This window comes from Engystomops pustulosus, chromosome 5 (genome assembly GCF_040894005.1).
Source record: "Engystomops pustulosus chromosome 5, aEngPut4.maternal, whole genome shotgun sequence".
Classification (NCBI taxonomy): Eukaryota; Metazoa; Chordata; class Amphibia; order Anura; family Leptodactylidae; genus Engystomops; species Engystomops pustulosus.
In genome coordinates, this window is record NC_092415.1 from 29,153,355 (window position 1) to 29,171,064 (window position 17,710).

At 41.8% G+C, this 17,710-nt stretch overlaps 1 protein-coding gene across 1 annotated transcript in view; it reads left to right on the top strand.

The window, feature by feature from the left end:
- The first annotated feature begins 6,281 nt into the window (after positions 1–6,281).
- Positions 6,282–17,710, top strand: part of MATN2 (matrilin 2) — a 77,362-nt gene continuing 65,933 nt past the window's right edge. Inside the window, exons 1-2 of the mRNA XM_072151474.1 lie at positions 6,282–6,590; positions 15,498–15,614. Coding sequence (XP_072007575.1) covers positions 15,500–15,614 — 115 coding nt within the window. The 5' untranslated portion in view covers positions 6,282–6,590; positions 15,498–15,499. The remainder of the gene's footprint in view (positions 6,591–15,497; positions 15,615–17,710) is intronic.

Here is a 17,710-nt window from a genome sequence, read left to right on the forward strand (position 1 = left end):
CTGCGGTGGAATCATTCGGGTCCGGCCGGGATTCATTAAGGTAGTTCCTCCGCCGTCCACCAGGTGGCGCTGCTGCGCTGAAAAGCATCTGAACGCTCTAGAATTCACCGAGGCCGGCTGAGTGAAGGTAAGTGCAAGATTCGTGCAAGGGTCTAACATTCTCACCCACACAAAAACTGGATAAATTTGAATTAACGAAAGATCTTTATTTATTCTGCAGACAGCTTATTTTTAAGGTTCTCTACCATCAACCATCTATTTTAGAAACTATACCGGAAGGTGATAGACCAGTATTTCAGGACCTTTTGGAATTACTCCAAGAAAATGAAGGCGAAGCGGGTAACTATGGCAATAGGAGGTTCCCATCTAGACTGCGGTCACAGGCCACTCCATCTTTAAGCCTGTGTCCAGCAGTCAACATCTTTTTCAACTCTGTTTACAGGGACATACAAGGACTTACCACAGAGAAGAAGAAACAAAATAACCTCACAAAGGAGGAACATCAGGCATTGATAACTCTACAGAAAAATGAAAACATCATTATACGTGAAGCAGATAAAGGTGGGAATATAGTCATATGGCCTGTCGAAATGTATGTCCAAGAAGCAAAGAGACAATTACAGGACAAAATCTCAGATTTACCATCTGATCCTACCGACATATTCAAGAAGAAATTGGACAGACTGATAGACTGCGCCCATCATCACAATATCATCACCCAACAAGAGGTAAAGTTTTTAAAAACAGACCACCCCATCACACCTACGTTCTACTTGGTACCCAAGGTACACAAATCCCTGTCTAATCCCCCGGGAAGACTGATTGTCTCGGGAATAGACAGCCTTTGTGAAAAAGCTTGTACTTATCTAGATTTCTTTTTGCAGCCTCAGGTCTTACGACTAGAATCGCACCTCAGAGACTCAATGCACCTGATGGAACTTCTACAAAATACACGAATAGAACCAGGTACATTGCTGGTTACTATGGATGTTGAGGCCCTCTACACCAGCATCAGACATGATGCTGGTGTGGCGGCCGTTGCATATTTCTTGAACAAACAAGACGATTCAGACAGAAGACATGATTCCTTTATTCTAGACCTACTGTCCTTTGTGCTCAACCACAACTACTTTGTATTTGACCGTACCTACTACAGGCAAGTCTCGGGCACTGCGATGGGCGGTAGGTGTGCCCCCTCCTACGCCAACCTATTTTTGGGCTGGTGGGAGGAGGTACACCTGCGCCCATCCAGAGCCTACAAAGATCATGTGATTAAATGGTACCGATTTATAGATGACGTAGTGGTCCTATGGAAGGGAACAGAAGAACAGTCAATTCATAGCGGAAATCAATTCCAATACACTAAATATTCGACTTACCCCACAGATATCCGCAAGAGAAATTGAATTACAAGGGGACAAAATCGAAACCACATTGTACCGGAAAAAAACAGCTACAAATAACATCCTCCACTACACAAGTTTTCACCCAAAACATCTCAAAGACGGCATACCGGTGGGGCAATTCCTAAGACTTAGACGCAATTGTAGTAGTGAAGAAGAATTCAAAGCACACGCAAGGGACTTGACACAAAGACTACGGGATAGAGGATACCCAAAAAAAGTGATCTCCAAAGCATATATACGGGCTAAGAACAGCAACAGAAGCGAGATCCTACAACCGAAGAAGAAAAACAAAACCAATGAGAGAAAATTATGTCTAGTTACAAATTACAACAACCAGTGGAATGAAATTCACACAATAATGAGAAAAAATTGGAATATTTTACTTTGTGAACCCAAACTTATTTCCCATATTGATATGAAACCAACACTGACAGCAAGGAGGGCTAGGAATTTAAAGGATCAAATCACCAAAAGTCACTTCACAAGACCATCACAAAGCACGACAAGGGGCACCAAGATCAAAGGAAGCTATGCATGCGGCAACTGTAACATTTGCCAATACATGGCAGCACAAGAGACCTTCAAAGATCCAATTAAAGGTAAGATATACCCTTTAAATGACTACATAAACTGTAGAACCAAGAATGTAGTGTATGCCATAGTTTGCTCGTGCCCTAAGGTATACGTAGGACAAACGAGTCAAGAATTAAGAAAAAGAATTCAACATCACCTATCAACCATCAACACGGCCAAACGAGACTTAACACAGGACAAGAATTTAACATCGGTAGCGACACATTTCCTACAACATCATAATTGTAAGTATGGAGATCTAAACATTTTTGGACTTGACAGGATCCAAACTAACATCCGGGGAGGAGAAGTAACAAACAAATTTTTAAAAAAAGAATCACGTTGGATTTACGAATTACAGACGATGAAACCACAAGGTCTAAATGAGGAACTCCTGTATACGGGATTCTATAAGAAAAAATAAATACAGACGAAGAAAAGGTAATTCATGCACAAATATACGACACCTCACCTATAAACACATAAACAGAATTTATTCATCCTATTTCATTTCAAGATTAGCTCCATCACTTAGATTTTTTACATTATTATTCCCTCACACCATCACATCCACTCCCACTATTACACATTCACAACATCCCTCCACACATCCCTCCACATATCACTTCATATATTACTTCACATATTATTTCACATAGTCGATGCGCCACAATCCGATCGCGTACGCCAAAATCCCGGGGCAATACAGGGAAAATCGGCGCAAATCGGAAATATTCGGGTAACACGTCGGGAAAACGCAAATCGGGCCCTTAGTAAATGACCCCCACTGAGTCTGCAGCTCCTGTCTGTATAGTGTGTAATGTCTGTATTATCTGTACTAGTGTCTGCTGAGCTCTGCTGCTGGGGATGAGCTGCTCTACACAGGGGCTCAGTGTTACTTCTCAGTTAACTGGTTTGGTAAGATAGATGAGGGAAACCTGGTTATTTTTGCTGCGCGGCTAGTTTGGTGTTTAGTAGCAAAAATGGTGCAAAAACAGTGTGCCAGTATGAAAAGGCGCAAAAACAACAGAAATAACGAGTGATACATGTGGCCCACCTATCTTCTATTCCAGATATGTGTCACAAATGACAATTATCATTTCAAATTGTCTAAAATTTTTTGGTGAAAAAAAACTCCAGATGAATTTAGAAATTAAGAAAATGGAAAGAAGGGACTTGAGACATTTGTGTGACATTTTTTAACAAATTTCTCAACAAAAGATCAGAAAAAAACCCCACATTTAACACAAGGAAAAAGTGAGATTGATAAATTACCAGAGAAGCAGTCAGAAAAAAGACAACGACAAAAACTAGCCAAAACAAACAGAGATAAAATAAATGACCCCCATAAAGTGTAAAATACGGAACATCAAATCCCTGTTTGAATCTTCCAGGCAGTTCATGGCTCTAGAACACATTCCCCCACTTCATCAGTGACAATGTCATCACTATGAGGAACATAAGATGCACAATAGATCCTGGAAAGCCTCTCCCTACATGTGCCATATCGGATGTCTGGCCACAGATTATACTGGACCCTAGTAGCCAAATATTCTCAACCTTCCTTATGTTCATTCCTTTTAATACAATTCCTCATGTTGTGACTATCCCAAACATAAAAGAATATTCGTTGCTACTTGTAATTTTGCTACTGTTACGGAACTTACTCATAGTCACTGCAATCTCTCCAGTATCCGGTAGTCACAGTAATCCCCCCGTAGTCATGGCGTCTTCCCCTAGGAGTTATATGAATGCCTCCAGTAACTGTTGTCCCTAATAGTCAACAGCCACAGGGAGGACTCCAGTAGCCAACAGTCACAGGGATGACCCTATTAGCCAACAGTTACAGGGACTTCTCTAGTAGCCAATATTCAAAGTGTTGCCCCTGTAAGCCAGCAGTTACAGGGATGCCCCTAGTAGCCAGCAGTCATTGTGATGCCTCATGTAACCAGCAGTCACAGTTATCCCACAGTATACAGTAGTCACAGGGATGCCCCAGTACAGTAACCAGTGGTCAAAAGTACTTACCTGCCCATGCTCCCATAGCCTCTCTGTTCTTCTGTGGCTCCCTGCTCTCCTGTGTAAGGACGCTGCGACATTGCGCTGCTGGCGTCTGGGAGATGGTGCACACAGTTGTAACTGTGCAGAACCGCTTTCCAGATCAAATGTATGTGCATCTTAAAGATGCACATACATTTGCTTATTCAATAGGTGACGGCTGGGCATAGGTGACCCTGTGAAACGGTTATTCAACCTAAAGGTATCGTGACCCAGCAGTTTAGAACCGCTGATCTGTGCAAAACTTTTAAGCAGGTAGCAAAAGTAAGAGAACATTTAAATATAAAAGTGCTAATAGCTTTTTTTTTAAATCAATAAATGTAATTCAAAGTAAACTCACAAAAAAAGAAATCTAAGTTACATTAATATGTTCTCAAAAATGTCTGGAACAACATCCCTGCTGAGTTCCTATGTGAAGAATTGATGCTATTTTTAAAGCAAGAAATTGGTCACACCAAATATTGACTTCTCTTGTTTAGTCCTCAAAATGGTAGCGATGAAAACGTCAGCTCATCTCACAAAAAATGACACCTCACACAGCTCCGTACACCGAAGTATGAAAAAGTTATTAGCATCAGATAATGGCGAGACAATTTTATTTCGTACACTTGGATTTCATTTATGAAAATGTATTAAAAAATTATAAAACTTTTATACATTTTGTATCACCGGGATCGCACCGAACCAAAGAATAAAGTATAGCAATAAGAATCCCAATAAACATAGTGCAATATATTTCCACATGTAAAATGTTCCTCTTCTTCAGCCTGGAATAACATCATCATTATGAATAGTAAGACTACATATCACTGCTCTTCTGTCTCCTCCAGATCCTATAAGCAATCACTAGTAGTAACAATGTATCACACACAAAGCATGTAAAGTAACAAGTCAGCCCTCCTCTCCTCCATCCATTAGATCCTATAAGTAATCACTAGTAGTAACAATGTATCACACACACAGATGTAACAGTGTAACAGTCAGCCCTCTTCTCCTTCATCCATTAGATCCTATAAATAATCACTAGTAGTAACAATGTATCACACACATAACAAATGTAACAGTGTAACAGTCAGCCCTCCTCTCCTCCATCCAGCAGATCCTATAAGTCATCACTAGTAGTAACAATGTATCACACACACAGATGTAACAGTGTAACAGTCAGCCCTCCTCTCCTACATCCATTAGATCCTATAAGTAATCACTAGTAGTAACAATGTATCACACACAAACCATGTAAAGTAACAAGTCAGCCCTCCTCTCCTCCATCCATTAGATCCTATAAGTCATCACTAGTAGTAACAATGTATCACACACATAACAAATGTAACAGTGTAACAGTCAGCCCTCCTCTCCTCCATCCATTAGATCCTATAAGTAATCACTAGTAGTAACAATGTATCACACACACAGATGTAACAGTGTAACAGTCAGCCCTCCTCTCCTCCATCCAGCAGATCCTATAAGTAATCACTAATAGTAACAATGTATCACACACATAACAAATGTAACAGTGTAACAGTCAACCCTCCTCTCCTCCATCCATTAGATCCTATAAGTAATCACTGGAAGTAACAATGTATCACACACAAAGCATGTAAAGTAACAAGTCAGCCCTCCTCTCCTCCATCCATTAGATCCTATAAGTCATCACTAATAGTAACAATGTATCACACACATAACAAATGTAACAGTGTAACAGTCAACCCTCCTCTCCTCCATCCATTAGATCCTATAAGTAATCACTGGAAGTAACAATGTATCACACACAAAGCATGTAAAGTAACAAGTCAGCCCTCCTCTCCTCCATCCATTAGATCCTATAAGTAATCACTAGTAGTAACAATGTATCACACACACAGATGTAACAGTGTAACAGTCAGCCCTCCTCTCCTCCATCCAGCAGATCCTATAAATAATCACTAGTAGTAACAATGTATCACACACACAGATGTAACAGTGTAACAGTCATCCCTCCTCTCCTCCATCCAGCAGATCCTATAAGTAATCACTAGTAGTAACAATGTATCACACACACAGATGTAACAGTGTAACAGTCATCCCTCCTCTCCTCCATCCAGCAGATCCTATAAGTAATCAGTAGTAGTAACAATGTATCACACACACAGATGTAACAGTGTAACAGTCAGCCCTCCTCTCCTCCATCCAGCAGATCCTATAAGTAATCACTAGTAGTAACAATGTATCACACACACAGATGTAACAGTGTAACAGTCAGCCCTCCTCTCCTCCATCCAGCAGATCCTGATGTAAGGACACAGCAGGGATCTCCTCCAGGTCCTGCAGGCAGGGCTTCTCCCCAGCTCTGGAGAAAGTTATCCTGGAAGGAGTAGCAGTGAGATCCTGGACCCTTGGCATGTCCTGTGCTCTGTCAGGCTGAGCTGTGCCCGGGGCAGAGCAGGGGCGGGTCTTTCCATGCCTCCTGTCTCTTCCCAAGGGGGGCAATACTTGCTTTTTGTGGTTACTGGATGTAGACGGCTGTGGATGTGTCAGGAGCTGCTCTGCCAGACTTTCCTTCTTCCCCAGGAGCAGGTAAGTTCCTGAGATTGTTGTGCTTTGCTCCATGCGTTTCATGGAACTCACAAACGCACCCAATGCGCACTGTGCTCTATTCCGTGTGCGGTTATGTGTGTGGAGTTCGTCCTGTGGGCTGTAGCTGAGACTAAATGGAGAAATTTCTGCAGTGTCCAGGGGTAGATGCTAGAAACTGTGCAGAAATATTGGCAAATTGCAATCAATAGGTGTGATCTATACCATAATTATTATAGAGGGGGGTCTGTAGCTTGTAGATCACTGCCCTTATGTTTGGGATTTGCAGGTTCACAAGAACTAAGAACTACAGGCTGAACACCATTGAGGAAAGAAGTGCAACAATGTCAAAGCTGAAATAATAGTTTTGTATTGACCAGATGTAGCAGTGTGGAGTCTGTCATTTGCACAGTTGTAGTTGTGGTTTTACTGAAGACTAAAGTTGACACTAATGTATTATGTTAACTGCGCTACTTCAGCTCTGCTACATCTGTATTATATCATGTATATTACATCAGACGAGGAGTTACTTTTTGGTTCCATTTCCCAGTGATAATGGGCATATAAGGGGCACATAGACTGCAGCATGAATAGTTTATACTTCTATCATTGGTGTAAAAGTCATTTCCAAAATTTTATATTTTCATATATTACTTTTCTGACAAGATGTTGGTGCTTTCCCAGTTTATACATGTGACATTTCAGTTCTTATGTCACACGTTAATAATTTTGAAGCAGCCTGTGCCTCTTCCCCCAGGACTGGTCACACACTGCTGGCAGTGAGCCAGGTAATGTGAAATAAAGTTTTATAAAGTACTTAAATGATATGGGCATATTACAAAAATCAGCTTGGCATAGGCTATTGGAACCTGTCACCAGCTAAATATCACATTCCTGGTGACAGTTTCGCTTAGGAAAGAGCTTAAGACTGCATTCACCCAATTTACTCATAGCAGGGAGGAGCTTCTCCCTATCACGTATGCGTTTGGACCTAAATGTTTGCAATCAGGAACAAGCAACATATGTTTTGCTGGGATGGTAACAATGTAGCACCTGTAAATCACTGTACCACATGCTGCTGCAAGAAACAGTTTTGTGGCAATTCACATTTAGCAAAGTACATTTTTCAAAGGTTTTCCACCATTTTTACACTCCTTAAAATCAGAATGGTGGCTGAAACGTGGTGCACTTACAGATCAGCTGCCACCAGCATAGAGCTTCCCACCGGATGGAGTAAGTAGACGTTTCTGTCCATGTTACTGGTATGGAAGCTGAGCTGTGACAATGACTATGAAATGCTAAACTGTGGAGATGCTGTTTTTGGGACCCCACCAGTTTGATAACAATGACCTATCCTAGAGACAGATAATCAATATCAAGTGGCCGGACAACCCCTTTAAGGTGTTTTACACTTTAGGACTATGGATTTTTCTCTCTTATTAATGACAATAAAGCCTGATGGATTTGCAGCATATTTCATCCTGTTTTATGTAAAATTAAGCAATGTAAATTTTTAGAAAATACTTTTTGCAGCTTTAGAATTCTGTAAAATTGTATTGTCCTATACACAATATTGAACTATGACCTAAAGTCATTGCATTAGTAAGATAATCTGCTATGGAGCGTTGGTGATATTTACTGTAGTCCTGGCTCCATTATCCTCCCTCTACTTGAGACCCACAGGTCCAGATGCATCCTATATAACAGACTTTGCCATACAAAGCTCCATGACGGTCTATAAGATCTGTATACATTGTATCCAGAGTGTACATTATTGTGTCAGATATCACACATGTGTGTTTCTTGGATGGAGATGAGCCCCAGATCTCTATATAAGATGCTGCCAATAGTTGCTATTACAGTCAGAGTTTTACTCCTGGTTACAAGTGAGTAAATGGTGGGGGGGGGGGGGGGGTTGGAGAGGGATAGGAGAAGCTTTGGCATTTCTCCACCTGAATCCGCCTACAGGAAAAAAACATTTTCCATTACTCTTCCATGCAGTGAACAGTGGTAGGATGACAGCGGCTGTGCACATGTAACCGCAGCTTCCCACATAGGACCATCATGTAAACAGCGAGTGCATTCACTAGAAGGATCACTAAGTCCCTCTTGTCCGGCTCATTGTTTAGTTTGGACCTGGGTCTATGAAGGATTTGCCATATGGAGTGCGAGCTAAAGCAAAACTCAACCGGGGAGCTTTAGATTACATCTTGTTGTAAGTGAAGTCGCAGTAATGTATATCTACTAGCGAAGGGGAGATCCAGATTGTCTGCATTTACCTCTTAAAGGTCACCAGGGACCTCATTTTCACTAAAGACAGGTTACAGAAGCCCATCACACCAGCAGTGCAAATATGTCGTTCTGTTTTCTCTAAGCATTTGCATTACTATATAATTGTGTGTTATAATTTACCTTGCACCCTGTCAGAATCCTTTGTGTAGTCCCAGGGGTTGGGCTTTGGTTTGAATACATTTAAAAAAACAACATGTGACTTGTCTGTGCTGCTCAGCTCTCAGCCCCCACCTTTGTGCTCCTGTACAGCTCCTCCCTCACACTGATGTGAGCTCACCAGGCTGTGATCTCTGTGAAGGAGCAGGAGGTTTCACTGCTCGTTATATCCCTGGTTATGTGATGTCACACAGGTGTTTGGCCCATTATATCCCTGGTTATGTGATGTCCCACAGGTACACAGCTCGGTATATATCCCTGATCATGTAATGTCACACAGGTGCACAGCTTGTTATACCCCTGGTCATTTAATGTCACATAGGTGTGAGGCTCATTATATCACAGAGAGTAATCAAAGCTGTGTGTTTTTCATGTAAGAGTGACATTACCCAGGACTGGTGTTTACAGGATGTAAACAATGAAGCTTCCTATAGGATGACAGCAAGCAGAGATCTAGAAAACTGTGAGAAATAGATACAGAAAGTATATTGGAAAATAGTATAACGTACAATGGGAAACACTCATTTTGGGGCCTTCAAAGTTGGAACTGTATTCAAGTATCTTTGGGGCCATGATTTTGGAAAAGACACCTGTTTCCCCCTATCAGCTCTACTTTTGGAAATCTGGCACTTACATAGTATACGCTGCTCAAACTAGTGTTCACTCAATATTGAAGTAAGGAAAATTTCGAAATTAATATCCACTAATTAATAAATGTCATATTGCTGCTCAAACTAGCGGTCACTCAATATTGTGCTACATGAAATGCATGTCATATTTTGAGGCTGTAGACTGTAGAGATTTTCCATCAGGTCACTAAAACCTGGTTTCTGTGATTTCGGGTGATGAGATGTTCTTAGACAATTGTGCTGGATGCTCCAGCAGTAATCCGCCATCATATGTGTATCCCATCATCCATGGTACCGTTCTTCCATTGTACTCAATGGAAACGCTCAACATCTCATACACTGCAGCTGCTAGAGAGAAAGGGAAAGGATTCTCAGAATCAACAGCACAAAAATACCCAGAATCAGGTGTAAAGCTCCAGGAAGCACAAAACATTTTTGTTTTTCCCCAGTCTTATCATTACACAAAGAGTGTCAATTAATTGCTAGCTAAAAGCGGAAAACTCCTTTAAGCCTTTATTTTCCTGAGAGCTAAGACGACTCTCAGACTCCTGCTATATTGGAATATTTGCCTATTATCATGGTAAACACATGTAACTATCCCCCTGCCACATCCCCAGCATCAACACCATCTTGTATTTACTCAGCTGAAGGCATGGACCAAGCCCCTGGTGTAAGGCTCAGACATTTGGGACGGGGGGAGGGGATTGATTGATGCGTCCCAGGCTCGGACAGTGCACAACTGTCACCACTAGTCTTGTGCGGCACCAGATTTATCCTTGTGATAATGAATCTTTCACCGTATAAGACTATGGAATTCTTCTTTTAGACCTACTTTAAGCAGGTTTAAACTGTGCACCACATTTTGGTGCACCCTCCTTAATTTTTTGGCGCATGGATTAACTTCCATATGACCATGTCCACTTTCTACTAAAGCACATCCCTTACCGCAAGGCCACGCCCCCTTTTTAGGATGGAGTCGGAAAACGGCCAAAAAATGGTCTCAAAGTCTTCATAAATATGTCAGGAGGTATTTCAGACCATTTTTTTTGTAATTTTTGGGCGCCGGAGCAATAATGTATTCCCTCCTTTGTATTTTGCAATCACTGAATCTCATTTTATCCAAATGTACAAATACTATTGGGTGAAGGGGCATCAACTTCCTTCCCATTGGTTATCAAAGGGTTTGACTATTTTGAACATCTCCCATAAAGGAACTAGTAAATAAAATAAATTAATACCTGTGCTGACTGAAACAACCTACCTATAAGTCATTGTGTAGGAATTAATGAACAACTAACCCTGATTATCGATGTCTTGGACATAAGAGGGATATATTCTTAAGAAGTGTGAGCTCTGGAGATGAAGTGGTAGAAGGAACTAGTGGGCTCCTAGTTCATGTATCCTATATTATATACTAATGCTTGTTCTTTTTGGCGGATGAGGAAAAAAGTAGGCAAGTGCGGAAGCCCCGGCTGGTGGCTTCAGTGCACAATGTGCTGGAGGTTCCAGTGACATCACTGTAGGTACGGATAGGGAAATGAGAAAAAAAAAGAAGCTTGCACTAACGCGTTTTCGAGAACAGCGCCTCTCTGTCTCGGGGCAAACCGCAGCTTTTTTACTTTTTAACCCAAGTAATTGATAGAATTATTAAGACTTTTGCATTAACCTCTCTATACCTCGCAGTACCTCTATAATCATGTGATATTCTAGATTATCCTTCTAATGAGAGGTGTACCTTATATCTGTTGGGTCCTATTGCAAAATCTCTACCTGGCCCCATTTATAGTACTGATCTCTTTGTATGTAAAGGGATACCTTATGTGGTCCCTAAAGCTCTTGGGCCTGGTTGTCATGCATCCTTTGCACCTCATCACATTAGACACCTGTGAAGAGGGAGATGTAGATGAGCAGTGTATGGGAGACATCACAGCAGATAGTCTCCAATACCAACTCCAATATACAGAAAACAAGACATCTAAAGGAAAGAAATAATGTCACTCATCATGTGCACAGACGCTACCAGTGATTTGACAGTTTTGGTTCAGGTCAGGTGAAGATTTTATGAAAGAAAATCTATCATTAAATTTCTTCAGTCATAACCATTAACCGAATGTAGATGATGGGGCACATTTATTAAGGGTCCACATTTTCATCGGGTTTCACAATTGTTTTCCATTTTGCCCTGAATTTCCCCCTGGTTTTTGGCGCACGGGATCGGATTGTGGCGCATCGGCACCAGCATGCGATCGGGTGGCGTGGACGTTGGACAACCCGACTGATTCAGACAAACAGCGGAATTTAAAAAGCAAATTGTATCCCAAGATCAGCACTTACATGCACCGCGGAAAAAGAAGGTGAACTCTGGCGGACCTCAGTGGGGGAAGCGACACATGCAGGAAATTGAGCGCACGATCTTAGTGAATTGTGGCAGCTCCGAATCCTCGTCGGACAATGCACGGCGGGGATCGCGATTGGACGGGTAAGTAAATGTGCCCCGATATGTTTAATATGCTCTGCTCCGGTACTTAATATATACAATCAACTTTATTTGTATGTTTATAAACAGCAAGTTCTTGCAGGGGTCGTGTAACTGCCAGAAACTCCGGAACTGGTGGGGCTCTAGTGACTCCCCAACAGAGCACTTGCATTTGATTAACATAAAATTTAATTTGATTTACCTAGCCCTCTTTACCTTTCCCGATTCGCTTATGTGTTACCCCGATGTTCTTTCCTTAGTCCTTGTCACCCCTTCACTTCTATTACCATTTCCTTTTTCATTTGTTCATTACATACCAAGATACGCTTATAAACTGTGCGCTCATGATGTTCTGTTTCATACAGATTGTTACTTTTATCTGAAACTTGTCAATAATATCAGCGCCTATGATGCGCATGTTGTTTTTCAATGCACAGTATTTTCAATAAAAATGATTTACCCATAAAATAAAGTTGATTATATACATGAGGTACAGTAGCAGAGCTGCTAATAAACATACAGGAGGAGGGTTGTCCCATGAGAAACTTCCATCTGTCTGTGTCTCTTCTCTCTCACTCAGTTTCTGAGCACTCCTTCCTTCTCCATAGACACTGGTGTAAACTAATATCTCCATGAGCTGCTGTCTGTGTTGCTAAGCCAAGACAGATTCTGGAGAGTGAATGACAGTTTTGGAATAAGGGAAGAAGGAAAGAGTCTGATAACTTCAGAAAGATTCTAATTCAGACAATTTATCTTCTGATTAGAAAAATAAAAGGGACGCCAATACTGAACTGGCGGAATTTTTCGAAAAAAAACCTGCAAAAGGTTTTTCAAAGTTACGCATGCACGTGGGGGATTCCAAGTGCCCGCCCACTCAGCCGGCCACGCCCCTTTATGGTCACAGGGAGTGGTGGTGGCGTAGTCGCTGTTAAAATAGTAAATTCCTGCACTCCGCAGAAATTTGCATTTATTGCTGAAAACAGGCATAGAAGCAGTGATAAACCTTCCCCAAAGTTTCGAATTTTCCTTGTACTATTGATTTATTCAAAGTTTTTAGAATCCAAAGTGGTTTTCCAGGATTTATGTAAAACCCAGAGGGGGTAAGTGCAGAGGTTGAAAATAATGTTGAACGTACACAGACGGTCCCCTACTTAAGAACACCCGATTTACAGATGACCCCTAGTTACAAACGGACCACTGGATTTTGGTAATTTTCTGTACTTCAGCCTTACGCTACAATAAACAGCTATAACTGTTATCACAGGTGTCTGCAATTAAGCTTTATTGTTAATCCTGGTTCTTATGACAATCCAACATTTTTAAAATCCAATGGTCACAGAGACCCCAAAAAAATTTAGCTGGGGTTGCAATGATAAAGTATACGGTTCCGACTTACATACGAATTCAACTAACCTACAGAACCTATCATGTACGTAACCCGAGGACTTCCTGTACTTGCCCTGCTCTGGCTCCAATGGTGTTTTGGTACTTCTGGTCTTCGATGTTTGTGTCTGGACAGTATTTTCAAAGGGGCCAATTTTGGCCAATGAATGGTCCCCCGTGAATCGTGGGAAATCACTTGGATAGAGGAAGTGACATCCTATGGTGTGAGTAGGTGACTCACTGCCCGGAAAACTCCTACTGGGCACAGCTCCAACTGGAGTCTTTCTGGAAAATTCCTCTAAATACTTTAGTGCTCAAGTTTTTTTCACTGATGATGTCTAATTTCTTCCCGCACTTACATAGTAGCAATGTCTCCGCTTTCTTTACAACCCAACAGTAAAGAACCTAATAGGAAGCAATCATCACCTCCTCCTGACGGAAACTTTACATTATAACATCAAATATATTAATAGACATGCAGACAAAATCCAGGCCCCGCAGGTCCACAAGGTGCTGACTTGAATCTTTGAGGATAGACATATGTAGATCTCATTTTTCATTTATGAATCACAGAAGGAAAGTAAGAAATCCAATCCATGTGCCCGAGCCTAATGCTGAAACCAGCTGATGAGCGAAAGGTTGTTCCAGTTGTACCAAATCGTGATCAGACGTCACATTAGAAGTAACTTGGTCTTCAGAATCCCCACAAACATCAGCCGCACCTTCATCAGATGCCTCCAGAGCTTAATGTCTGCAGACACTGTACTGAAAGTGCAATTTTGTTCCCACTCCTCGTGGATTTATTGCAACGCCATGTACTTGGAAACACCATCTTGCCAAATAATTCAGGAAAAACTTCCCCGGCCAAGGTTGATTCTAGTTAAAGTGTCCAAGGCGCAGAGAACTCCTGTTTTAATAGGACCATTAAAATAGACAAATGTTGATTTCTTTAAATCTCAGGAGGTTTTTCCTTTAAGTCATTCCAAGACAAAGCATTTATCTAAGTCATCAGAGTCTGAAGAACATTCCCATAAATATCTTCACATTTAGACTTTGTATAGTGTAAATTAGCAGAAGACTATTTTTTACTTGTATTTTATCGGGGGCACATAAGTCTCCTTCCCTCTCATTATAGCTTCAGGTCTGGTAGAATCTTGTAGCAATAATGACTCCAACAGATGGCAGCACAGAAAGTTTTGTTAAGTTTAGGAAAATTGCTCAGTAGCTCCTTCTTCCGGTCTCTTCTCTACTAAGGTGACAGGGAGAGTCCTGATTACTCCGCCCACACACCATGATTGACAGTGAGAGTCCTGATTACTCCGCCCACCCATGCACAGTTATGACAGTGAGAGTCCTGATTACCCCACTTATGCACTGTTACCTTGCCCTGCACACAGTGATTGATAGTGAGAGTCCTGCATACCACCCTCACACACAGAATTTGACAGTGAGAGTCCTGATTACTACACCTGCACACAGTGATTGACAGGGAGAGTCCTCATTACCTCGCCCACACACTGTGTTTGACAGTGAGAGTCCTGAATACTCTGCCCACACACAGTGATTGACAGTGAGAGTCCTGATTACTCCGCCCACACACAGTGATTGACAGTGAGAGTCCTGACTACCTTGCCCTCCACACAGTGATTGACAGCGAGAGTCCTCATTATCTTGCCCACACACCGTGTTTGACAGTGAGAGCCCTGATTACTCCGCCCACACACAGTGATTGACAGTGAGGGCCCTGATTACTCCACCCACACACAATGGGGGTCATTTACTAAGGGCCCGATTCGCGTTTTCCCAACGTGTTACCCGAATATTTCTGATCACCAGAGCAAAGGGGGGGAAGTGGAGCCAGTGGGCTTCCTATGATCATCCCATAATGACACTGCTGGACCCCTTATATACAGTATATGTCATTTCAGGACGTGGTGTCTGTAAGATGCTTTTACTTTTTGTCTCTTTTTGCAGATATGGGCCTTCCACATGTGTGCATCCTGCTTTCACTACTCATTCTGGCAGCAGAGGCGCTACAAAAAAGACAATCAAGCAGACAAACAGAAGAAGAAATTCAAGCTAAAGTATTAAGTAAGTAATTGGATAACTTATACACGTAAAAATGTTTACAACTATTGCCGACAGCTGTGTTTGATTGTAATCCTGCCTGTGATAATGACTTCCGAAAATTGATCTTTATAGAACAGGAAGTGCCAGCGTCCTCAATATTCCAATATAAGGGCATAGAAAATGAGAGATTGCTACATTAAATTAAGATAACATACTTTCACAATACAACGTTATTTGAGGAGTAGGTCATTTTCTGAACAAGTGTTTCAGTGCTCGGAAATAAAAAAATGAAAATATAAACGACATTGAAAAAAGTCTTGATCCATAATATAATTTCCATATTTACAGATTGGAAAATAATTCTATGTAGTCTTATTCTAAAATAATTTTTCTGCCTTGGGAGAAGAGCCAAAGTCCTGGGGGCACAATCTGGGTAGTTTCCATATTGCTACAATTTTCTCTTTCTGGCTAATGCCTGAAATGAACAAGGGAAAAATGTCTGATTGCTGGGGATCTGTGCTCCCATTCCCAGAATGGAGTGCCTGACTGCATACCGAATAGACCTCCTGCACTCCATTGATTTCTATGAGACTTCTGCTCCCTGCCCCCTGCTGTAATATCTAACCAGAATCCTGCTGAGTTTGTGAAAGGATATCACTCAACAGTGCACCTAAGTGCTCCAAGTCCCGCTACAATCCTGGAATATGAATGCATTTTTTACAGTCCTGCTGCTACCAAAAACCCACACAAAGGTATGGTTACACAGATCTCCGGGTACAATACCTAACACTTGCTGCGGTTAAAGGGAACCTGTCATCAGGAGTCCTTTTTCTGCCATAGAGAATAGTGTACAAATTGCTAAAGAGTTTTTATAGTAAAAGGTAAACTTTGATCTAACTTATCTTTTTCTCAGAAAAAGCCAGTTTTACTATAAAAACTCTGTGACAATCTGCACGCTATTCTCTAGACCAGTGGTGGCGAACCTATGGCACGGGTTCCAGAGGCGGCACTCTGAGCCCTTTCTGTGGGCACCCAGACCATCACCCCAACATCAAGTTCACCAGACAGGACTCAAAGAATCTTCCTACAATGATAGGCAAATTTGCCCTCCTCCTTTCAACTGCGTTGGTGTCTTTAGGAGGCTGAACGATTGAAAGTTGTCAAAGAACAAGGAGAAATAAATTACTGCTTAAATTGCTGTGCTGGCACTTTACAATAAATAAGTGGCTTTTGGTTGAAATTTGGGCACACAGGCTCTAAAAGGTTCGCCATCACTGCTCTAGGGGGACATGAGGGAGCCAGAAAAAGGGCTCCTGATGACAGTTTCCCTTAAAAACTGCTGACAGATTCCTTTAACAGTGACCTTAAAGGGAACCCGTTATCATCAATTGGCCTATTAAACAACTACCAGTATATTGTCAAGCACTGTGACACATTTTAGCTTTTGTTTCTTTCATGGACTTTGGTGATGGCATCATCCAAAAATATCAACTTTAAAGTGAGATGTAAATTGGTTGTATAAAGTCAATGAGGAGAAGATTATAACACTTTAGCCAAGGTGGGGAACTTTGAATGCCTCCTCTGTGATTGACGTCATGTATCGGACTTCAGCAGATCTGTCTAGTGATGTCTCTGGATGCAGGACCATACATTGCAGGGACGGGGGTTTCTGAGAAATAGAGAGCTTGACTTCAGTGTTACAATCTCCCCCTCCTTGACTTCATAGTTGATTTTCCGGATGATACCACCATATTGGTTCATGAAAGAAACCTGATCTGGAAGGTGTTTAGCTGCTTAACAACATACTGGTAGTGGTTTATTATGTAAATTTCTGCTAATAGTACATCATTACATGCCGACTGTCAGTTATGTGTTTGTAGCAGTCAGCGGTAAGGCCAGTGATAGACCAGCAGGTCATGGGGCCAGCACTGTGACAGTGTAAGGCTATATTCACACTGCCGTTGCCCGCCGTACCGTAGCACGGGGGGAGGAGGTAGGGGAAAGCGCCACTCACTCCTGCCCCTCTCCATAGGAATATATGGCGCACAACGCCGTATTCCGGAGAAAGATAGGACATGTGAACGTGTGCTGCACCTTACCGCTCCCGTTGGACGCCG